Source organism: Primulina tabacum, chromosome 9 (genome assembly GCF_025594145.1).
Source record: "Primulina tabacum isolate GXHZ01 chromosome 9, ASM2559414v2, whole genome shotgun sequence".
Lineage (NCBI taxonomy): Eukaryota > Viridiplantae > Streptophyta > Magnoliopsida > Lamiales > Gesneriaceae > Primulina > Primulina tabacum.
In genome coordinates this window covers 36,256,686-36,281,222 of record NC_134558.1, presented here as the reverse complement: position 1 = coordinate 36,281,222, position 24,537 = coordinate 36,256,686, and the positions used below count along the sequence as shown (strand labels likewise).

The following is a 24,537-nucleotide window of genomic DNA, read 5'->3' as shown; positions in this document are numbered from 1 at the left end:
TGAAATTTTATTATGCCTTTTGCTTCCAATTGCTACTTTGAATCTTAAATTTAGGGGTGAATCTATGTTATATCTCGAGTTACTCTCTATATATTTTAATACAATATGTTCATATAATTAATTGAATATATTGTATTAATATATAAATGGATAACATTTTATGGAGGAAAGTACTGTTACTCAGGTTCACATGGACTCAACAAAATTTTAGTAATTTGTGGTCCGCCAACGATATATATATATCTCATTCAAAAACATCATTATATATATAATTTGGAAAACTAGCGATCTTCCGATGCTTATCCTTAATTGTAGGCTAAATTCACCTCCACTGCTAATTAACGGAAAAATTGGTTTTAAATCTCCAGCCTCTAATTTTCCTTTTTTAACAATTGCTTTACAAAGTCAGTCTCCAATGGCACAAAAATAGCACCAAACTTTTTCTTACCTGAACATCTCATCAAAAAAATAGGGCAGATTTTAGCATAAAAAATTAGGGGAGGGAATCCAGACAAAATGGCTTATTATGGGACGACTCAGAAATGCAAGGCGTGCGATAAAACTGTACATTTTGTTGAGATGATGTCTGCTGATGGAGTTGCTTATCATAAGACTTGCTTTAAATGCAGTCATTGCAATGGACGTCTTGCGGTAATTGTTATATTTAATTATCTTTGACATTTTCATATATTTCAACGGATTGATGACATGAGATCACATAGCGATTTACTTGATCGTACAAAATGTGTCGTATATGATTTTTCGCGTTGTCAAATGTATAATCTCACATGAAAAATCAGATATGACTCATTGTATGTCATTCGATAATCCCTGAGTGTAACATTGAATTTCAAAAATCAGATATGACCGAATCATTGCCGAATCATTGCCATTGAATCAAAAAAATGATATGGAACCCCTTTTTTTAACTAGGGACATAGGTGATCGATGGTGTTGAGACGATGATGAGTTTTTCTCCATGTTTATAAACACAGACTCAACCTAATGTATTGTCTCTTTGCTTGAAATATCAAGTTTGCTTCCCATTTAAATTTTTTTTTATTCTGAAACTTTACAATGATATTGTCGGATCGTCATTTAATTTCCTGGTCGAATGTTGTTCGTTTCTACATAGAATCTTGAAAATTTTTTATATATAAAAATTTTTGTTTCACATTCCCTTCTTCGTCATTCTGAATTATTTTTAATATTATTGTTTTTAAACTTTGAATGAATTGTTGTGTTAAAATATGTTTACCCGGCCAGATGAGCAACTACTCAGCTGTGGATGGAAATTTATACTGCAAACCGCACTTTGAACAACTCTTCAGAGAAACTGGAAGCTTCACTTCTAAAAAGCTTGTTCCACCATGTAATTTAATTAGCCTTCTTGCATTGTCCTCTACTTCATATTCACAATTATTTTATATATTATTATTATTATTTGCTCTCTTATTTTATTTCATTTTTTTCTAATCAGCTGGCAAGCAAGGAGAAACTCTGGTACGTACACATCTCCATCACATACTATATATATACATACATATATATATTCGAATAAATGAACAATTTCTTTTATTAAGTTGCCATGTTCTACACATATATGTATTATATGTTGCAGGACAGAACACCTAGTAAAGTATCATCTTTCTTCTCTGGCACACAAGAAAAATGTGCAGTGTGCAAGAAGACTGTTTACCCACTGGAGAAGGTAACGTTTTTTTTGTTGCGGGATTTTTTATTGAGTGAAAAGATTATAGACAATTAAATTATGTAAAACATAACTGAATATTACAAATTAAATGATATGTATTATTAATAAACATGATGTGCAAATTATAACAGGAATAAAAATTATTTTTTAAATATGAATTCATCATTCGTCATTTACGTTTGCATATTGCAGGTAACAGTAGAGGGAGAATTCTACCACAAATCATGCTTCAGATGTGCTCATGGAGGCTGCTTCCTCACACCTTCATCCTACGCCGCTTTGGACGGGATCCTCTACTGCAAGCCCCACTTTGCCCAGCTCTTCAAGGAGAAGGGAAGCTACACTCATCTCACCAAGACTACTTCCCTCAAGAAAAATGCATTGCTTCCGGAACAGGAGCAGCAGCCTCCGCACGAGGAGCCTACGCCGGAGGTGGCTCAGGAGTAATATAATATATACATACATGATTTGATTTTTCAATTCTTTCATGGAACCCTTAGCATATATACATATATATTGTTGTTTGAATATTATACAAGATATGTAGGCCTTATTTTGGCCCAATTTTTTGAGCTTATATTAATTTCTTAAGTTTTGGACGTATGTTAATGTAATTCATGTATTTGGAGGAAGTTAAATTGTAGTTGAATTTCAGCACAAATTTGAGCTTTTGCATTAATGAAAAACTAAATAAAGCTATGTCTTCATGATGAAATCAACTGAGCAAATTATATATATAGAAATTAACAGATGAATAAAATATATGATTGAAATAAAAATAATTTATTAAATTGAAAAGAGGAGAGATTTCTAAGGAGTTACCTTAAAATTTTGGAGCTCACACGTAAGGTGTCGATTTAATGAAAATGATTAAAATTTTCAAAAATCGAAAGATACATTATTTCTAAGATACAGTGTTGATAAGATAAAATATCAAAATTATAATTAAAAGACAAACAAATAAAACTTAAATTCAAATTTTTCCTGTTAAATTTGTCTAACCAAAATTACATAATAGTTTTAATTTTATTTCACCTTAAAAATAAACTTATTTGAGTTATAATTTGTTAAATACATTTCAATTTATATATATATATGTGTGTGTGTGTGTTTAGGAACCGGTGTTTCTAACCCCGGTGGGCCGGTCCTTCTATTTTTGCGCAAATTTCTTTCTCACACATCTTCTTCCAAATGAAACCAATTTAAAAAATTTAGGGTGAATTCTTTTCATTTCATCTAATTTATTGGATTTCGGACTCAGTTAATCTGTGTAATCTCTGATGAATCACAATAATACGCGAGGATGGTATCCACCAGGGATAGGCAATGGCCGCGGTGGCGGAACCTTAAACCCGAACCCTAATTTCCAGAACAGGAACCCGCATTACTCGCAACAGCAGCCACCGTACCCTCAACGAACGGGACAGAATCAGCAGCCGCAGCAGTGGATGAGGCGAAACGCTAGTGCCTCCACCGTTCCTGATGAAATCGAAAATACTGTTCAGGCTGAGGCCATCGGTTCCACGTACGTGTCTTCAATTTCATTGCCTGTTAGAAGGAAATTTTTCATTTTCTTATCTATGTTCCATAAATTTTTGTGCTTCATGCAGCGTTGGCTTGTTTTTCACTGTTTTCGTTATTTTTCAACTTCATGGGTATTGACGTGAAAAGTGGTAGCTTTTCTGTAATGATGCTTGTGCGAAGAATGTGATCTTTTAATTCACGTAACTTGCTCTTAATTGCCATCGTTTTTACTTTTCTTACCGAACAAGCGAACCTAACGAGCTTCACTTCTTCTACCGAAAAGAAAGTTGGCATTTCTCTTAAAAAAATCGAAGATATTGTGATTATTTGTTTCTACCATTTTGATCTTAGTTTTACGAAGATTCCATGAGAATCTTTCATCTGTTTTGTTTTGAGTGACAAACTAATAACTCGATATTTAATTCAGCTGGTGCTAATCCTTTTTTGTTCTCGAATTTACCCGGAAAGTCACTTTTTTATACTTTGGTTGTGCCATTTAGTTCACGAGATTGGAAGGCTCAATTGATGATACCGCCACCTGATACCCGGTATAAGACTGAGGTATGGTGAACCTTCCTAGTTATGGTTACATTTGGGCTGTTAACTTATATATTCCCAGTGAAATGTTAGTTGTTGCTTAGATAGCCTTTATATCTGTTCTCTTATTAATTGAGATAAGTTGGTCAAGTAATTCATCTGGTGGAGTACTTGGCAGCCAAAAGAAGGGGTTTCAAGTGCTATATCAGAAGTTTCGATGTCATTAGAATGTAAATCTAGGAGGCAATTGAGATTTTGGTTCTGCCTCGTTAATACAACTATGCAGACATTTATTCTAAACGGGGAAATAATATTTAGTGATTTTACTGTTTCCAAGTTAAGGATTTGTTGCACAAAAACTGAAGAGGGATCACATGTTTGGAATGGGAAATTTCAATTAATATAGAAATCATGAGCATTCATGATCGAGGCTGGTATATAAACTTTCTTTCTTTTCTTTTTTTGATAGGAAACTATGTATATAAACTCTCTTTCTTCTTTTTTCCTGTTTTTTCTCTTTTTATGTGCTTAGGCCACCAGCATTGTCATCTGATATCGCCAACAATTGATTGCTTACTTATAACTACAGCAGTAATAAGATTAGCCACATCTATTTATCATCTACAATAGGGTGATGGTTTAGCGATCTTGAGAATGATGGAAGTTCATGTTACCTTTGTCTTTTCCTCATTTTTCTACATGGCCCTGAGTCACCATTTTCTCCAACTGATTGCTACACGCTCATTACTTCGTCACTCTTTCTGTTGAGTTTCCATACTTGTAATAGAATGCAGACACACATGCATGCCTCATATACAAGGCGCATGCACATATAATGGCACGTAGATATATACATGCATTGTATTAGACACGTGGAATATAAATGATCATGTGGCAGGTTAAAATGAGGTCATGCTCCTTTTTATCCCTCTTAATATGAATATTTTTTCTGAATTAAATCATCCAAGGAAAAAAGCTGGTTTCTCTGGCTTGCTTTTCTGTTGCATCGCTCGATATGCTTTCTTCCATACAGGATGTAACTGCAACAAAAGGAAATGAGTTTGAAGATTACTTTCTGAAACGTGAACTGTTGATGGGAATATACGAGAAGGGGTTTGAGAGGCCTTCTCCCATCCAGGAAGAGAGTATCCCTATTGCTCTTACTGGTAGCGACATCCTTGCCCGGGCTAAAAATGGTACTGGGAAAACTGCTGCATTTTGCATTCCTGCATTGGAAAAAATTGATCCGGATAACAATGTCATTCAAGGTATCCAAGCACCTGTTATTATTTGTTCGAAAGAACTATTTATCCCATTGTACAAAAAATTACTTTGTTTGGTTAATATGGGAAGCCGTTCAAAATGTTGTGTGAAAATAAATATTGTCGATCTCTCGTTTTAACCTGAATATGGAATTAAATATGGTCAATCTTTCGTTTTAACCTTTGAAAGTGTTTACTGCTTTGATTTGTAGGAGAAATTTCTCTTGCTTCATTACAATACCTCAAAATTAGTGAATCTTTGAGTAAACGAGCACTAAGTTTACCTTTTCAATCCAGTTTGGTTGAGGAATTATTGCAATTTTCTTATAAACTAGTACCAGATATTTAATGATGTAGAAAATGTTATCATCTTCATAGATGGTTCCCTGAAACTATTTCTATGCACAAGTTTTTAGTTTTTCCCATTTGGTTATTCTATCAACAATGCTTACAAGTTGTTTTTGACTTTTGTTTTATCTTGCAGAGTAATTTGATTATTATTTTTATCTGGTTTTATGTTTCCAACTTTCCATGAAGTTATATTTTGTAGTTTTTGTGGTTGTCATGGACACGGGTGAATTGAATTTGCTCGTTAAATTAATCTTTGAGATGAATTCATTTTCAATTTATATGGAAGAAGTGAATTAACTATATTCAGAAAAAGGGTGATTTTCCAGATTTCATCAAATACACTAATATAGTAAAGTTAAAGATCTTATATTCGCATATAAGTTAGTTGTAGTTCTTAAGTGATTAATTATCAAAGCCACTTCTAATTAATTAAGGTGTTGGGTTTTACTGTTTGTTCACTAAATTTATCAAAACATCGGCTCACTTGAAGGATATCATTTTCCCGCTATATCCATGTCTCATGTTTTTTGACCGGTGAATGTTGATCGTCGATTACCATTGTGAAAATTCATCAATTAAATCAGATGTAGTTAACTGTTCTGTAAGTCCTTATCCTGAGCTTTATGTGTTTTCCACAATGAATGCAGCTGTTATGTTAGTACCAACTAGAGAATTAGCACTTCAGACATCTCAAGTCTGTAAGGAACTCGGAAAGCACTTGGAAATTCAAGTGATGGTGACCACAGGAGGAACCAGTCTGAGGGATGATATCATGAGATTGTATCAACCTGTACATTTACTGGTTGGAACTCCCGGAAGGATAGTTGATCTGACCAAAAAAGGGATATGCATTTTGAAGGATTGTTTAATGCTTGTTATGGATGAGGTTTGTGGCTTGTTACTCTTTTCCCCATTTTGGCTATTTAGTATTCCTCTTTTGTATCATTCATAATCAATGTATCTCTATGCCTGCCAAACTCATTGTTTCAAATATTGTAGTGACTCTCTTTTGCTTATTCTGGTGTTCAAAATGTGCTCGCTTTAAATATCATTTGGATTTAATGTTTCAGGCGGATAAGCTTTTATCTCCTGAGTTTCAACCTTCCATAGAGCAGCTGATAACTTTTCTTCCTCGGAATCGGCAAATTTTGATGTATTCAGCAACATTTCCAGTGACCGTCAAAGATTTTAAAGATAGATATTTACATAAACCTTATGTCATTAATTTAATGGACGAACTCACACTTAAAGGTATTACCCAGTATTATGCTTTCGTAGAAGAAAGACAGAAAGTTCATTGCCTGAATACACTTTTCTCTAAGGTTTGATTATAACTTCTCAAGTCTTGTTTATGGCAGCCTTCTTCTTCTTTATGGGAAATGTGTAACACTTTTTTACCCTTTACAGCTGCAAATTAACCAGTCGATAATCTTTTGCAATTCCGTGAATCGAGTGGAGTTGCTAGCCAAGAAAATCACAGAATTGGGTTATTCTTGCTTCTATATTCATGCTAAGATGCTGCAAGATCATCGCAACAGGGTATTTCATGACTTCCGAAATGGTGCTTGCAGGAATCTTGTTTGCACTGGTATACTACTGATATTTCTCACTGCCTTGATGAAATTCTATTGCTCAAAGTCAGTCACATCAATGTAATGGAAGCAACAATAGTATATCTGTGTGCTTAAACACTATATCCAACAATACCAAGATTTGCTTTCGTGTATTCTACAGATTTATTTACGAGAGGAATAGACATACAAGCTGTCAACGTTGTCATCAATTTTGATTTTCCTAAGAATTCGGAAACTTATCTTCACAGGGTATGTGGAATTAACTTCTGAAGAAACAACTCGTCAAAGAAAAATTTGGATTTGATCAATGATTGGAACCTGATATAGTGAAATAATGTTGGTATGTTTTAGGTGGGTCGCTCGGGGAGATTTGGGCATCTCGGATTGGCTGTCAGTTTGATCACTTACGAAGACTGCTTCAAACTGTATGTGTCTGATATTTCTCCCTAAAAGAGCCTTTGCTTGATTTCTCTTTTTTGGTTTGTTCTTGAAATAAGTTCACCACATTGATAGTTACACTAAATTTCGGTACTATTCTCTTTTTTCTCCTTTTTTGCTTGGCTTCCCCTTTCTTTCAGGTACAGGATTGAGCAGGAGCTTGGTACAGAAATAAAACAAATTCCTCCTTTTATTGATCAAGCTGTCTACTGTCAGTGATAACTGAACCATATGGTGGTGAGTTCCTCGATTATTTGCTATATAGATGACGTACCGTTTCCTAGTGTGTGTCAATGTGGTTCTATCAAGACTTATTTAATTTTTCATGTATGTTGTTAGGATACCAAATAAAGATTGAGGGGTTTCCATGTTCTTGATTATATTTTTGTGCAACTCAGTCAAGATGGAAACCAGCGACGGTTCGGTTGCTGCTTGGAGGCTTGGATATCTGAATGATTTGGGTAATTGGGAGACTGCTTTATTTTTTTGAAAGCACGATCAACCAAAAAAATGGGGTTTCTCCATCATTGCATCTGATGTGTTCGTTGCATGCTGTACTGCTTTTCATTTTTTTGGTAGTTTTTCTTTTATTTATGTCGAGCTGTTGCATACGACTTTGCTTGTATTCTCTTGCTATAATGTGTTTTCCTAATCAGCAAAAGATTGAGTAGGTTTTTCTGACGTAGTTCTTGATTGTATCATTATTCAGCTAGAGTGACTAACAGTTGGAAGAATCTTGAATGGATTATGATTATGGGGTTGGATTCTAAGATTGAGTGGGTTTCGTGTTTTTTCCTCTTTCTACAATAAAACTACTTCATTCCTAAATCTCTGGGCAATCCATGGATGTGTAAGAACTCTTGTTGAACTTCCAAACTAAATTTAATTTTGAGTATGATCGGACGAAGTCGGAGTTCGATGCCATGGATTCAATAATCTCCAAATAAAAAATAAATTAAGTGAATAGAATCACAATGTACTGTTTTATTTAATAATTTGATCTTTTGAAGTTAGTTGAAAATGTTTACTTTTTATATTCTCAGACGCAGAAATCCTACCTCTGACTCAGGAACAATATGTGTTATATTAATACATCTGTTTTATTATCATACATCCGATGTCATTTTAACATTATCAATCATTTACTTGTGAGTTTTCTCCGAAATCATAACCTTGGTCATTAACTTGGACTTGAATTCCACCATTCTTGGTTTTATGAATTCACCTTGCCCTTCCTCAATTGTTGGGCCTCTGAGGGAGAAAATCTTAATAGCAATTATTCAAACAAGGCTATGTTCAGATGCGCTTCTGAACGAATTGTTTCTTCAGAAACTTCCATCTTAGTATCAAAATGTTCACCGATGCATTAATTTTTTTGATAGTTCATTTTCAAATATATATATATATATATATATATATATATATATATATATTACTGATAGTTATTTTTTTGTATATGTTTCAAATCAGCAACGATATTTTCACATTTATGGTACAACTATATTAGCAATACTTTATTAAATATAAATTCATCAACTTACAAAATAGCCAAATACAATTTCATTAGCTAACACAAAACTATTCTTAAATAAATTTTCCATTTTTTTATCATGTAAATATTCTAAAAGATCGAATTGGAATTGAGTCGAATTTGAACTTCTTTTGATCCATTCATCAATATGAGGTTGCATTTGGACCGTGGGAGTTGGAATGATTTCAAATCTTTCAAACTTGTCCGCTCAACTTACATGTTTAATTTCTAAATTCTTACGCCAGTTAGTCATTTGAAATATATGGTTTTTAAATTCATATTTTTAAATCAGATTCTCCAATCGAAATGGATCCTAAAAAATCCAATCCTTGATTAAACCTAATGCAAGTGTAAAAAATGGGCTTCATTAAAATTTTACAAAACTCAAGCATACGTACAAATGAGTAAGTCTCTTGTGAGATGGTCTCACGAACCTTTATCTGTGAGACGAGTCAACCCTACCGATATTCACGATAAAAAGTAATATTCTTAGCATAAAAAGTAATATTTTTTTATGGATGACCCAAATAAGATATCTATCTCACAAAATACGACCCGTGAAGCCGTCTCACACAAGTTTTTGCTCATCCCAAATATGTCATAATTCTGTTCTCTGGACCCGGTGGAAGTTGCCTGTTTGTAGCAGACTTCCCACAAGTGTGAGCTCACGTGATTGGCTTTTTCTTTTTTCTTTTTATTATTCTATTTTTTTCTTTTTCAAAAAAAGTTTCAACACCATGGCTTTTAATCATTATGGTTTTTTTAGTTAACATTATTTTTTTCATGACAATGAAATCTACCGTCGATATTTTTCGATACTTTACTTATTTTCTGAAATGATGAACGAACGACTTTGCATGTCTCGGCATTTACATACATATCAATGTATGTCATTCAATGCACTATATCTTTACAAATTTCTTGGTAATCTAGATTAAATTGGTGTGATTATTAACAACAACAACAACAATAATAATAATAATTTAGGAAATTCGAAGGCACGATGTGCATTAATTGGCATGATGGATAATGGACCAAAAATTGTCTATGGAGCACTTTATGTTGTGTCCCTCGCGACTACATCGTCTAATGATTGCAACCTTCACATATTCGGGGCCTTCCATTTTAGACAGCCTATCCTTTGTGATTGTATGTACCTTTTTCTGTCTTTCAATTATTCCTCTTCTTTATTATTTTCTCGTTTTCCTTTAATGAATATAAACTAATTATTAATTAGTCCACTTGACAAGCTGATAACTTGTGTAGTTAGATATGCCCTCTTATCATGTGGCCTACAAATACAAAGTGATATTCCATACAAGTAACTTTCATTTTTTAAACAAATATTTAAAATTTCCTTTAAAATGGTATTTTTTCTTTCTCTCAAAACCCTTTAACAAATACGAGTTTATGCTCGGAAAAATGTGTATTTTTGATGTTTTATATATGTATTTTTACGATTTTGATTCTCTATATCTTTAAATTTCATTCTTATCTTTATTATTATTAAATATTCAAATTTTCGCTAAAAAAACTTATTAGATGATGGATAAAGAACATTTTGGTGTTACAATAATTGAATGGTTATGGTGGAATACATATAACTTGTAAAAAAATTTGATTTATTTGAATTTTTTATGTTAATTTACTTTCAAAGAAATTGAATTTCTTATCCGCAATTGTTTTGCAACTTTAGCTTTAACCACAATCTAATCAGTATTTTATGACAATAAAATGAACATTTTGACGGTGTATGGTCCAAAATAGCTCAAATTCAGAAGTTATTGTACCAAAACCAAAAGTTGAAAAGTTAGTAGACCTAAAAAAATTAAATTATCGATATGAAGTTTTTATATATCGATAAATATTAAATTTTAAAAGTATAAAACATAATTGAATAAAACAAATCAAATTTAAAGTGTGCACAAGTAGATATATCTTGAAAATACAATTAAACTGAATTTTATAATATTTATAAATATACTTCAGTTAAAATAATTGTTGGGGTAGACAAATAAGTGCATCAAATTGAATGAAATGATTTGCGGGTTCAAAAGTTGGCGTATGGACGAGAAATGATTATAGGAAAGCCACGCCGAGTGGCACGATTCGGGGTGACAATATATTTGGAACATGTTGGTTTAATTTTACATTTTAATAAAATTATAAATCATCCTTATTTATTTTATTTTGCTTTGTAACTTTAACTTATATAAATAATTGTAATACATAATTAGGTTCTAAAATTTATTAAGGTGCCATAAATGTTTTTGTTTCGAGAGTGATTGAATGAATAATGGTGATTGGGTAGAGTAGGGTGGTTGTACGATTTAAAAAGTTTTGAGTTGCACAATGACAATCAGTTTAAATTTTAGTAAAACGAGGAATGTTTGATTTTGCAAAATTATAATTAAAATTAATATATGTTTAAGTTTTGTTGTCAATTTATTAATTTTATTTATCTATGGTATTAAATTTACTATAGTACTTAGTTAATATGAGTCTATTATTTAAATGAATTGAACCTACTAATAATTAATAAAAATATCTATAGTTTTGTATATAAAGATGTATTTTATCAAAGAATTGTACATGAAAAGTTTAAAATAGATGGATTCAAGATGAGATATAATATTACTTTAGTACATAACTTTTAGTAAAGTTTTGTATTAAAAAAATGGTAGGAATAAATTCAACAGGATGTGGTGGCACGGGTAAGTCTAAGAGGCCCCCGACAATCAACATATGATCCTCTTGCAAGCTAAGAATATATTTATACACGTGTATATATATAAAGTTTTGATATATTGTACAATCATCGTTTATATTTATGTAAACATAGAAGATATGAAAATCACTTATTGTATATACAATTTTGATATGTTTCATTACATCGAATAGGTGAGTGTCGTTTCATTGATGTTCACATAAGTATGGAACATATCAAAATTATATATTTATATAACTTGCCCGGCTATTTTCATGGATATAATAATTACCGCATAGTTTAGTGATTCGACAAAGGTTTGTGAATTAATAATTGAAAGGAAAATGAACAGATTAAAATAAGCAAATAACCATTTAATTTAATTACTTCTATTTATTATATTTTATCAATAATTAGCATTTTAATTAAATTATGATGTATAATACATATGACGGCCGCTAATACGCAACAACCTACACCGTACGTTAGGTTCGTTCCGTTAGGACAAAGACACCTAAATTTATATATTCACTTTTATTATAAAATCTAATCTTATTTTTTATTACTTGTTTAATCATATTTTATATATATGATTTGTAAATAGATTGACAAAATCGTGTTCAGTGTAGGCGCGTTTTCTGTTGTAGACATAAGTATAAATACTAGTCGCTTGCACTCAATAAAATTACTGTTAATGAGAAAAAATTAGACATGGGAAGAAGAAGTCCACCCGATGTCTCACACGTAGTAGTGAAACATGTTATTTCTTGTAAATCCCAATAAAAAAATTACTAATATCATTTTTAATTTTGAATAATTATGTATTGTATGTCGTCATCTTCCAGAGATTAAAAAAAATATCGACATATCATCTTCTTATCCGAAAAATCCCAACATTATGTCTTTACGTTTGGGTATGAAATAAAGAAAAAATTCTCAATTTTTATTAGAAGGAATATTGAATAGAATAGTTATGGGACGGGTCTCTACGTGATCTCACCCTAAATAGATCAAAGGAAAATAATTAGATGAAAAAATCAGTAAAATGAAAGAAAAGAAGTATCACAAAATTGGCGGTCATCTGCGTTCCATTTGAAGGAAATTGACTATTGATATCAAATAATAACTTAATAATTAATTCAAAGACGTATTAGATCAGCACTTCTATATATAATACAAGTGATAATTATAGGTAGTTTTCAAACATGTCCTATTCCCTTAGCCTCGATCATAGAATTCCATTAATTATTGGTTGGAATCAAATAATTTTTTTCCACTTCTTTTTCGGCTCTTTCACATTATATGCGTAAAAGGAACTTGTTAAACCTTTGATTAATCTGTTTTAACTTTCATGTCACCTTGAAATTCGCCAAATTCATAATTTCGAGTTTCGGCTTAATTAACATTTCTATACTGTAATACCAATATTTGTAAAATATATAACAATTTTTTTTTTCTATATGTTTCACATCAAATTTATTAATAATTTTTGTGATAAAAAAACTAATTATTTACATTTCAACCCTCAACATTAAGTAAAATTTTGATAATTTTTTCACAAGTAGGTCTTTTGTGAGACGATCTCACGAATCTTTATGTGTGAGACGTATCAACCCTACCGATATGCACAATAAAAAGTAATACTCTTAGTATAAAAAGTAATGATTTTTCATTGATAACCCAACCCAATTAAGAGATCTGTCTCACAAAATACGACCCGTAAGACCGTCTCACACAAGTTTTTGTCTTTTTTCGATTAACTAAAGTAGATGTTTGTTACAATTGTATATCAAATCCAAAATCATTTCCCAAAACTTGGTGCTTCGATGTCAAATTGACTATAAATAATCTGTATAAACAAATATGTCAAAATAAGTTAGACTGTCAAAATGGCGAGCCGACCCATCCCTAGCTCGTTAAATTACACATAAAATTAGTTAGATTTATCCCATCACCTAAAATATAAGAGTGATGATTTATCAACTTTCCAAAAGGAGAGGTTGGGTAGATCCACTTGGCTACTCGTTTTGACATGTGTAGATGAGTAAATGTAGAAAACCGTTATACTGTTTCTCAACGCTCTGGAATCCTATGCTAACGTTATAATCATATAAATTTAGTTTTTGTATGTATTTATGGAGTAATAAGTGATAAATAAGAATACTCCAAGTGAAAAAAGTCAAATACATGATGCCAAAAGTAGGCAATTATGTCATCACACATACCACCTTCCCTCATGCTACTTAAAATTCAGACCACTCACCCTTCAATGGTATATTTAGTTTAATACTCAACAAGCTTCTCTGATCCTTTATATTCCCTGTTTTTATATCAAACCAAAGATTAAATCTTGAATATTTATTAAAAAAAATATGGTTTTTATTATAACTTTTTTAGATTTAAAACCCGGGGTATACAAAAATTGTGGATTCGTCGGTGCACTGTTTCTGTAGATACATAGTTACGTAAAGTCTAAAGACATGTATGGAGAGAGAGAGAGAAACACGAACACAGGAATTCAGAGTTGTAGCCAGAGTACAGGCTCCTTAAAAGAGCGGAAAGAAAAGGGAAAAGAAACTATCTTTGGGTCAATTGGTGCTAATTCTTTCACTTCATTCTTGTATTTGATACTGGGTTTTCATTGTTTTGAATAACTCAGCCTTGATTTACTGAGTCAACCGCGGAGCGTGGTTGAATTCTCCCCTGTATCATTGTTTTGGACATTTTTATCTTGAAATTTGGAGGGGGGTCATTTGGGGATTTGGGGGGGATAGGTGGATTTTGCTTGCATGGTGGTTTTCTGGTGGTGGACGCCGGAGCTCCAGTGAGTGAATGAGCTGAGCTCCGGTGAGTGCCGGAGAGATGTTCAAGTCGGCGCTATGGAGGAGCGACAAGAACAAAGTCAAAGTTCTTTTCAAGTTGCAGTTTCATGCAGCTCAGGTATGTAGGTTGTTTGATTTTCTTGCATATTTTGTTGGTGTAATTGTATTTTTCTCTACTTGGTTTGGTGAAGAAACTGATTTCAAGATTGAAACTACGAATATTGGATTTCTTTTACTTTACAAGTATAAAATTTTTTCTTACTGATAATATCAGTGTGAATTGATTTTGAGTCACTGAAAAGATAGATACCATTGAATGTAATCCAGATTTTTTATGCATCCAAGTCTTTGAGATTTTTTTTTACTCTTTTTCATTCTTCTGTTTACAATAAACTTAAAGTGATACTTTTTGGAGGAGGGTTATGTTTAATTCTGTCGATCTACTAAGATTGTGTAATTTGATACAGAAAGGAGTGGGAAAACAAATGGAAAAAGAAGAAGCAGAAAGTAGTTTAGGATTGTTGTCATCCTGTTTCACATTTGCTATATCTTATTGAAAATCATAAAAATTTGTATATATTTCTCTGCAAAATTGTGTTTACAATTGTCAACTGATCTACCATTTAAAATTTTAGTTGACCAAAGCTAGAGGAGAGACATGGATGATTTCTCTTGTTCCTGCTGATACTGGAAAACCAACCGTAAAATCAGACAAGGCGGTGGTTCGAGATGGGAGCTGCTTTTGGGAGAATCCCGTGTATGAAACTGTGAGGTTTAATCGGGATTCTAAATCAGGGAAGGTTCTTGAGAGGATATACTACTTTGTTGTAGGGAGGGTAAGAAATGCTATATGGTAATGGAATTTATGCTTTGCTTTGCTCCCAAGTTATTTAAGTACGTTGAATTTCCTTAATGGTGCATTTCAGGGGTCATGTAAAGGTGGAGTTTTTGGAGAAGCATCCTTTGATTTTTCGAGTTATGCTGAAGCAACTAAGGTCTCCCTGGTGTCTCTTCCTCTCGGGAAATCAAAAACAGAAGCGGTATTGCACGTAAGTCCCTCGATCCCCCCACCCCACCCCGAAGACAGACACTTTTCTTGTGTGGTTCTTTTACAAGTGTAATATCCTCGCTGTTTGTTAATGTTTAAATATGGTATTGTGTGTTGGAATGTCTTCTGCTTCCTAATGAAAATCTTGGTTCTGTTATATATCCTGTTTCCCACTTGCACACTCAAATCTGTAAGAGAGAGTAGTTGTAACAGAGAGAATAGTGGCTTTGGAATTCTAATGTCTAATGCAGCTTTGAAGATGATTGATGATCGATTGCATTTTCTTTCTCAGTATTTTATCTTCATTTTAATCAATGTGTCTCAACAGGTATCAATTCAGAGGATACAGGAGTCGACTGATCAAAGGTGCTGATCAGTACCTTAATTAAGTCTTTTGAGTATGTTCAAAGAAGTCGGATTAAAAAAAAATGCTTTTAGATTTATATTGATTTGTGATTCAGCTTTTTCAATGCTTAAATGTGTTTTAAAAGGATGACATCAAATTGTATTGTTTACTGCTTCCGCTTTGGCTTCTCGTCAAGAAAATAAAACAACGGTGTTCTTTAACTGCCATACATAAACATAAAACTGCTTCTGGTTCTTTCATAAAAAATCACATTAAAAATTCAGCTTAATAATATACTGTTTTAAGCCAAGTGTTTTTGTATTAAATTTACCAGTGTATATATCAAAATTTTGTATCAATAGCTTAATCTGTCACTACATAGTTACTCTGTTGATTCCTTCTCTTCAGAGACGTTGAAGAAATTGAGAATGCAAAATTGAATCCCAAAATTTATAGCTTGACGACACATTTTGTTAATGGGAATGAGGATGGATCAGTCAAGAGAGATGCTGTCGAGGTAATGTCAACAACAGGGTCCTGTTCAAGAACTTTTGAAACATATGCGGTCGATTACAATTTCTAATTCCATTTCCCCTTTGTGTTTCTTCTTATAAATAGGACATGCAATTTAATGAGGCCGTTAGTAAAGTGTCTGATTTTAACACGGATCGTCGAGCATCTAGTGAATTTGATGTAACAATGTCAAGTTCTGACAGTGGATCAAAATCTGATACTCCGACAGAAATATACGAGCAGAATCAGAAATTGCAATGGGGGTGGCTTGGAAATGCTGCTCTTGAAGCTAGTACGGATGACTCTTCAAGCACTCCTAGAGCAACTTTTTCACGGCAGCCCTCTGAAGTGGCATCTGGTATTTTGATCGAGAATCTCAAATCTGAGGTTACTGCGTTATCTAGGAAGTTGGAGATGTCTGAATTAGAACTGCAGACTCTTCGTAAACAAATCGTGAAAGAGAGTAAGCGGGGGCAAGATCTTTCAAAGGAGATTGCTTGCTCGAAAGAGGAAAATGATTCCTTGAAGGAAGAATGTGCAAAACTTAGAGAGTCCCTGAGACATTCCAATGGATCGAAAAATAAAATTCATATGCATTTTGAAGGAGATTCTCAAGCTCTCATAGAAGAACTCAGACAAGAACTAAATCATGCGAAAGAACTAAATTCAAACGTTCGAATCCAACTTCAAAAGACGCAAGAATCTAATTCTGAATTAATTCTTGCTGTCCAGGATCTGGAGGAGATGTTGGATCAGAAAAATCAGGAAATGTCGAATCTTGGTGATAGATCATTGGTGTTAATTGGCAGAGACAAAAAGTCGAGCGAAGTGGGCTCCACGTGTGAAACAAATGATGAAGAACAGAAATCACTTGAAGAACTCTTGAAGGAGCACAGCGGTGCAATGGATCTTCGTGAACAGCGGATGATCGACCTGCGTAGTGAAATTGATATCTACAGGAGAGATAAAGATGAACTAGAGATGCAAATGGAGCAGCTTGCCCTCGATTATGAGATCATGAAACAGGAGAATCACGAGATTTCATATAAGCTAGAGCAGAGCCAACTTCAAGAACAGCTGAAAATTCAATACGAATGTTCATCTTCATTTGAAATTGTTCATGAACTCGAAATGCCAGGTAGAAAATCTGGAAAATTTACTGAAAAGCCGATCAAAAGAATTTGCAGATTCTTTGGTTACAATAAGGGAACTTGAAGCTCATGTAAAGAGCTTAGAGGAAGAACTTGAAAAGCAAGCACAAGGTTTCGAAGCTGATCTTGAAGCTCTCACACGGACCAAAATCGAGCAGGAAAAAAGAGCGATAATAGCTGAGGAAACATTGAGAAAGATGAGATGTCAAAATGCAAATACGGCGGAACGGCTTCAAGGGGAATTTAAAAGGCTTTCTACGCAGATGGCCTCAACATTTGACGCCAATGAGAAACTTGCCACCAAAGCTCTGGCTGAAGCAAACGAGCTCCGCATGCAAAAAACCCGTCTGGAAGAAATTCTCCAAAATGCTTCTGAAGAACACAAATCGGTAATAGGTTGTTACGAGGATAGATTGGCTCAGATTTCCAGGCAAATGTTATTTAATTTGAATCAGATTGAGCAGCTGGAAAAACAGAGAGCACAAGATAAAGAAACTCAGAGGACCCTGTCCGACGAAATTCTAGCCTTAAAAGATGAATTGGGACATATGAGAAAATCAAGTGAAGAAATGGTATTGCTTTTGCAGAAAGGGAATTACGAACAATCTAAACTGGAAAGCTCAGTTACATTGCTAAAGAATGAGGCCGGAGAGTGGCAGAAGGAATTAAATGAAGGGAGACGTATTTTGGAGGAAAAAGAAGTATTAGTTGAGACTTTGCAGTCCCAGCTCCACACTATTCAATCGCAGTATGATGAATTGAAACATTCTTCATCGGAGGATAAGTTGGAGAGAGACATCTTGAGGAAGCAGGTTTCGCAATTAAAAAGTGGTCTGAAGATGAAAGAAGATGCACTCCATAGCATGGAGAGGAAGGTAAGGGATAGCTCTAGTCGTGGATCAACTGGAAAATCCACGTCTTCTCATTGGGGAAACAAAGAGGTCGCAAATCTTAAGGAGAGAATACGGTTGCTTGAGGTCAATCTGCATGTTTTTGAAACACACTCAAATTTTATCCCGTGCTTTATAAGTTTAGATACTGATCTTGTTTCCATGATGTACAGGGTCAGATCATGTTAAAGGACAATGCTCTTGAAACATCGAGTAGCTTGTCTTCGAAGAAGGAAAAGGATCTTCATAGCAAAATCGAGGAGTTAGAAGCAACACTAGAAGCGCTCAACAGAAGCGGTGCTCGTCTGTTTGAAAGTAAAGTTGGAAAGGTTAGTAAATTAGCACTTGACTGCCCTGATCAGTGATCAAATAACACCATAAGTTTCCCTTTTTGCCGTTTGTAAGTTTTCAAAATACTTTAAACACAATGTATTTTTTGTTAAAGGGGTATGACACTAGCTAACTATAACTCTGATTCGGGGTGACAATATATTTGAAACATATTGGTTAAATTTTACATTTTTGCAGGTGGCTCCAAATTTTAATTCAAACCAAGAATCAAGAAATTGTGACGAACACTTAAATCCTGCGATCAAAATCTCAACAATAAACGATTCTGCACCAACATCGACAAAGGGGTATGACACTAGCGTTAATAACTCTGATTATTTGATATTCCAGCTAAGCCTTGATGCATTTTCTACGACAGTGAGGTGCTAAAAGATGCTGAAACTAATGGTGGAGACGGTGAAACATCAAATGAAGTGGCATTACTGAAAGAGAAGAACAAAGACATGGAAGAAGAACTGAAAGAAATGCAGGGAAGATATTCAGAAATAAGCCTCAAGTTTGCAGAGGTGGAGGGTGAAAGGCAACAGCTAATTATGAAATTGCGGAACCTCAAGAAAGCGAGGAAGAACTCACAAACCGGCATGGATTCGGTGTATATAAATGACTTAACCAGAATATGAATTTAGATTTCGCGAGTATTATTTCAAAATAATGATTTTGTAAATTAGTAATTGGTTTTCTTGATTCTGCATAATATTGATATTATGATTTAGTACAAAAAAACCAAAGGATGTTTCCTTCTCCTCCAAGTACATGTTGTCTGTGTTCATATAATGAATGATGGGGTAAAAGTTTGGTATTGCTAATACATTTATCAGATGTTTGCTTATTGCAAACAAAGAAAAAGTTATTACATGAGTGAAATTATGAGTTAAAAAAAGGTTTTTCAAAAAAACTTTTGAAACGAGCTAAGTTTTGCCTAAAATGTCCAAAACAAAGAATGGATCACATGAGATATATAATTTGACCAAATATGTGGAGGAAACTGTGGGCGAAGGGACTTAATTGATTTTCTAACCATACTTTATCTAGTTTGTTTTTCTTTTCATGTTTTAAAATATAATAATATAAGCTTTACTGCAATAATTCTGCATATTAAAATTTTGACCTTTATCTGATCGACAATATTGTGTAAATTTGAAAAATTGGAAAGTATTGGAAGGGGTGGAACAGTAATATCTTTTGAGATATATAGATGAGGAAGACCCTGAAAAGAAATGTGTAAATTTGAAAAGAAAGTTTAAAAAATTTATTATATTTGATGAATTTAAAATTGTATTTGAGCTAAACTTAAGTTTAAAATTAAATAGATCATTTTTAGTTTCTAGTCAAATTTGAGCTTGTTCATTAAAATTCCTGTAGAGTCCAATTTCAAAATATGCGAGGGCACATATATATAATTTGAAGTCCCCCGAAGTATTTGGCAGCTAGTGTGTGTGTATATATATATATATATATATATATATATATATGCCACTTCCAAAATGTTGTTACTTATCTATGGGTTGGCTGTATATGCATGTACAATATATGTTCTTTTTGAAATTATAATATAACTACAGTTTCTTGTTGATTAAGCCATAGACTGTGATTAGAGCCATTACAAGTGACTGATCTGCATCGGCTTCCACCATTAATGTCAACACATCGTCACCCAAGGCAACTCCTGATGTCTGTTTTTCCATTGCCTGCAGCATAAATATGCATCAAAGATATTCATTGTTCAAGAATTTATTATTTACATATACGTTACTGTGTATATATATTAATAAGACTAACCTCTGCCAAAATTTGACCTGAAAAGTCTACAATCTTGAGTATCGACTTCCCTTCCAACCCTAAAATCTTGTAGCAACTTCCAATCTTTTCATCACAGTTGAAACTAACTTGGCAAGACATATCGCTGCATAATATTCTGGGATTTCTTCCAACTTGAAACCATGGTAGTCTCTCGGTTTTGCCTTTGGAATCAATCCATTTGAAGCCTTCCCAACGTGGGAAAATTCGCAGTTTCTGCAAATTTAAACCAATTTATGTTAAGGTCTCCAACTAATAATACCAAGCACGATCGAGGAATTATTTTATTTGATTAACGTACGTGCTTACCTTTCTAGTCACAGAAAACAAAACTTGGCCTTCGGAATCCATCAAAAACACTTGGGTGCTGCATCTCTGCTGGTAATTGTCGACCCGGAACACGATTTCACCTTTGGAATTGAAAATAGTGCAACCATTTCCATGAAATATAAGGGATTTCATCCACATAGTGTATGTTTCTTTTTCCGAATGATTGTTCGTGATTTGCTCTACTTTAGGGTGTATTTTCGCCATTTTGAAGAACAGTGGAAAACTATTGAAAACTCTTGATTCTAAATAATTGAGAATTCAAAGAACTAATTATAATGTCTATATATAAATATAGATACATGCATGTCCAGTGAGTAGGTAATTTTGATTTGATCAAAACGTTATATAATAATATATATATAGATATTTAATTATTAATCAATTTTGAATTATTGAATTTTGACGTTAATATAATTATTAGATAACAACTTCTAACATTTTGCAATAGTATTAAACAGTGGTTATTTACGAAGCCCACAACTTCATTGGTCTCCGCTGGATAATCATTTGATGTCATGAAGAGGACAGGCGTGGACTAAATAATTTAACGTAAATTGTTTGAATAAATAAAAATATTTCAATATATAATTAAATTGCGTAAAAATATATCATATATGAAGCTTGTTTTGACCTAAATTTTTATGATCAGCACACACTGTTATGCATTAAACACACTTGAAATGAGTACTATTGAGAAGTTTCCTGTGGAATATATGAAAATAAAAATCAAACAATATTGTTATTCGCAAGCAATTCGAAGGCTATAGGTTTGGCTGTTGGCACTCCATCTTTTTTTGAAAAAGAATATAAACAAATCGAATCGTTAAATTTCACGATTTGAAATTTTATTGTTTAGTTTTAAAATTGTGTCGGACTCGACAAGCCTAAACCATAATCGATTTCGACTTCCAAGCTTGAAAACACACACACAGCGAAGACCTCTTATGAAGTAACTGGAAAGTTATTATAAATAGCTTTGGTGGAATGCACATTTGAAAAATGAAATTCTCTTGTTAAAATTGACAGTTTTTTAAGTGAAGGACCACGTATATTTAATGAAATATAAATCATTAAAAAAAAACAAAATCATATTTGACTGTGTGCTTAAATTAAATAACAAAAACTTGTATGCGACGGTCTCGCGGGTCGTATTTTGTGAGACAGATCTTTTATTTGGGTCATCCATGAAAAAATATTACTTTTTATGCTAAGAGTATTACTTTTTATCGTGAATATCGATAGAGTTGACCCGTCTCACAGATAAAGATATGTGAGACCGTCTCACAAGAGACATTCTCTAAATAAATATACACAACCAAATTATTTATGTTTGGACCATTTTGCTTACGTAGTCAATTAGGACATATTATATATAATATTAGGTACATATAGCTAGATATGACCTTATTACGATATTTTTTTATTTGATTAATTATTTATTTGGATTGCAGTTAGAAAACGTGCGTTTAATGTAAATCAAGTTTATCCATATTATTAAAATATTGGGATTTTGTATGGATCTTTAATGTCTCTGTACTAAAATTATATATTCAAATCATCTATTTTTTGTAGAACCAATTAATTCTATTTGATAACAAAGTTTTATGAGCTTTTTTTAGACGGGTTGACCCGGCCTATATATATCATGAAAAACAATATTTTAAAAAAAAAAATTCATGAGTTTGGTCATTTATGAGATCAGTCTCACAAAATTGATATGTAAGACGGTCACACAAAAATTTTTTCGTGTGATAATAAATATTTTGCTATTAGATCTTAAAATTTAGAAATCACCTTCTAAATATAATAAAATTCACTATATTTATTTTTCTTCATTATATAGCTCTATTTAAACCATCAACGGATGCTACATCGACTGTCGACTATGTTACAGTAGTTTGCAGTTGAAGCCTGAAGGGAATGAAGGTTCAATATGGTTTGATCTTGGCCCGGCCCAATTAATTTTTTTTCATTTACCATTTTACAAAGGAGACCAACTGCCTATGGTTTGCGTTTACCCAAAAAAATCTATAGGAGGATCCGACCCGAATAAAAATAGATTTTGTCAAATTCCTTGATTAAAAATATCCATATTTAATATGAGCATATTCGTCTTTGACTTGAAATCTTTGACTAGAAATGAATAACGTAATTAATTATGGAATATTGATAATTTGTGAAACCAATTTTGGTTAAATAAAAGTATATAATAAATTATTAATATTTTAAATGTAAGTTTTAATTATTTAGTGTTTAAATTAAATTGTAAGTTTTTTTCGTTAGTTATTGATATAAAACTATTTTAATTTATTTAACACAAATTTTTTTATGATATTGTTTTATATATCAATTTTATTATTTATATCTCTTATTTTATTTGAATCATAATAATTATTATTTTTATGAATATCATTTTTCATTTTATATATAAATCTGATCGATATATCACAATGATAGATCCCGATAGAGTCAGCTTTTTTATTTATTAACATACAAAATCACTTAAGTTTGGCTGACAGTGGTCTATGATTAGGCCTGCCGAATACAGTCCTTAAACAAAGTACGAAAAAGCTTAAAACAAATGTCTTGCTCTTTTTTTTATTCATCCCAAAAATTTAATAAATCTAGACAACATATAATTTTAATTTACATGTTAGAAAATAATAATTTTAGTTTATGTCGATTACTTATATGTTAAATTTAAGACATGATCTTAGATTCTAGACTCGATGATAACAAAACTTCTTTCTTGACTCAATAAAAAGAATAACAATACTTGTAGTTTATTCATAATTCATTCGTATATGGTTGACATAGCGGGGAAAAAGGACTATATAATTACTAATTAGACAGGATTATTGGAATTAAATATTGATTTAAATTTATGAGTTATCTATAAATGATTTAATAATTAAAGATAATACATTCTTGATAAATTTCCGCAGTTAAGTTTTTTTTTTAAAAAAAATATTTGGCTAGAGCAAATAAGGATAGCCTTTTTCAATTATATACAAGATAATAAATTGTATATATGGTTTTTATAAAAATATGTATACATTTCAGACATATTACCAGTTTCTTGAGTTGATTTGTGCCATAAAATACGCAAAAATGTTGGAACATAAATTATTGCTTGTTGAAAAGATCATTATAATCAAAGGGCCCAAATGGAACCTTTAATGTTTTCCAGCTGCCAATGTAGATACCAAATATATATAATGTATATATATATGTATATATATAAAAGAGGTATTATAAAGTATCAATTTCAAACTATATATATACAAAAAAGTAGGTTAAATTAATCTATATGGCCCAAGCTGCGGGGCAGGCTTTGAACATGGCACATGAAGAGATACCTACGAGGCATCCGCATCCGTCCACATTAATCTATGTTATTAACTTTTCATCTCCTCAAAAATTATGGGGTCCACGAGCCACATATTCATCACATTAACACTTTCCCATTATTAACACACACTCACATTCATTTAATATCAACTTTCATTATTTATGGATCTCACTGTCCACTTACTCATTTTTTTTAAATTTTAATTAATTCAATATCTTTCTAATTTTGTTAAAATTTTATAACAAATATTATTAAAAATAAATAGTATTATTATTTCAAAAATAACTTAATTTCAATAT

At 32.4% G+C, this 24,537-nt stretch overlaps 4 protein-coding genes across 8 annotated transcripts; 3 read left to right on the top strand and 1 right to left on the bottom strand.

Moving 5' to 3' along the window:
- Nucleotides 1-376: 376 nt before the first annotated feature.
- Nucleotides 377-2,315, top strand: LOC142556658 (LIM domain-containing protein WLIM2b-like). Its single transcript, XM_075668138.1, has 5 exons — nt 377-651; nt 1,267-1,372; nt 1,481-1,503; nt 1,622-1,711; nt 1,907-2,315. Exons 1-5 carry the CDS (start codon nt 517-519, stop codon nt 2,159-2,161), a joined length of 609 nt encoding a protein of 202 aa, XP_075524253.1. The 5' UTR covers nt 377-516; the 3' UTR covers nt 2,162-2,315.
- A 525-nt stretch (nt 2,316-2,840) lies between these two features.
- LOC142555673 (DEAD-box ATP-dependent RNA helicase 8-like) lies at nt 2,841-8,191 on the top strand. Of its 5 annotated transcripts, none has more exons than XM_075666694.1 (10): nt 2,841-3,239; nt 3,739-3,799; nt 4,809-5,043; nt 6,036-6,274; nt 6,459-6,710; nt 6,796-6,976; nt 7,123-7,211; nt 7,314-7,387; nt 7,541-7,637; nt 7,799-8,189. In XM_075666694.1, the coding sequence occupies exons 1-9, from the start codon at nt 2,995-2,997 to the stop codon at nt 7,617-7,619; spliced, it is 1,455 nt and encodes a 484-aa protein (XP_075522809.1). In that variant the 5' UTR covers nt 2,841-2,994; the 3' UTR covers nt 7,620-7,637; nt 7,799-8,189. The 5 variants fall into 5 exon arrangements, 3 of the variants coding, with proteins under 3 accessions (XP_075522809.1, XP_075522808.1, XP_075522810.1); XM_075666693.1 differs by having other exon boundaries at nt 7,541-7,641; nt 7,740-8,189; XM_075666695.1 differs by having other exon boundaries at nt 2,989-3,239; nt 7,740-8,189.
- Nucleotides 8,192-13,900: 5,709 nt separating this feature from the next.
- On the top strand, nt 13,901-19,565 carry LOC142555672 (uncharacterized). Its single transcript, XM_075666692.1, is given in 10 exon segments — nt 13,901-14,578; nt 15,096-15,296; nt 15,387-15,509; nt 15,837-15,874; nt 16,263-16,371; nt 16,473-17,498; nt 17,500-18,495; nt 18,582-18,737; nt 18,937-19,046; nt 19,118-19,565. Coding segments are annotated over 10 exon segments (3,099 nt in total). The 5' UTR covers nt 13,901-14,500; the 3' UTR covers nt 19,380-19,565.
- Nucleotides 19,566-20,236: 671 nt separating this feature from the next.
- Nucleotides 20,237-21,170, bottom strand: LOC142556657 (protein LURP-one-related 11-like). Its single transcript, XM_075668137.1, has 3 exons — nt 20,866-21,170; nt 20,539-20,772; nt 20,237-20,447 (listed from the first exon to the last, which is right to left on the bottom strand). The coding sequence occupies exons 1-3, from the start codon at nt 21,088-21,090 to the stop codon at nt 20,316-20,318; spliced, it is 591 nt and encodes a 196-aa protein (XP_075524252.1). The 5' UTR covers nt 21,091-21,170; the 3' UTR covers nt 20,237-20,315.
- Nucleotides 21,171-24,537: the final 3,367 nt, after the last annotated feature.

Excerpts from the sequence above, each read along its gene's own strand:
- LOC142556658 (XM_075668138.1), top strand. The coding sequence starts at position 517 with ATGGCTTATTATGGGACGACTCAGAAATGCAAGGCGTGCGATAAAACT. Across the intron at positions 652-1,266 it reads ATTGCAATGGACGTCTTGCG|ATGAGCAACTACTCAGCTGT; the intron begins GTAATTGTTATA and ends TTACCCGGCCAG. Across the intron at positions 1,373-1,480 it reads TAAAAAGCTTGTTCCACCAT|CTGGCAAGCAAGGAGAAACT; the intron begins GTAATTTAATTA and ends TTTTCTAATCAG.
- LOC142555673 (XM_075666694.1), top strand. The coding sequence starts at position 2,995 with ATGAATCACAATAATACGCGAGGATGGTATCCACCAGGGATAGGCAAT. Across the intron at positions 5,044-6,035 it reads GGATAACAATGTCATTCAAG|CTGTTATGTTAGTACCAACT; the intron begins GTATCCAAGCAC and ends CAATGAATGCAG. Across the intron at positions 6,977-7,122 it reads CAGGAATCTTGTTTGCACTG|ATTTATTTACGAGAGGAATA; the intron begins GTATACTACTGA and ends TGTATTCTACAG.
- LOC142556657 (XM_075668137.1), bottom strand. The coding sequence starts at position 21,090 with ATGGCGAAAATACACCCTAAAGTAGAGCAAATCACGAACAATCATTCG. Across the intron at positions 20,773-20,865 it reads TGTTTTCTGTGACTAGAAAG|AAACTGCGAATTTTCCCACG; the intron begins GTAAGCACGTAC and ends TTAAATTTGCAG. Across the intron at positions 20,448-20,538 it reads CAGGTCAAATTTTGGCAGAG|GCAATGGAAAAACAGACATC; the intron begins GTTAGTCTTATT and ends TTTATGCTGCAG.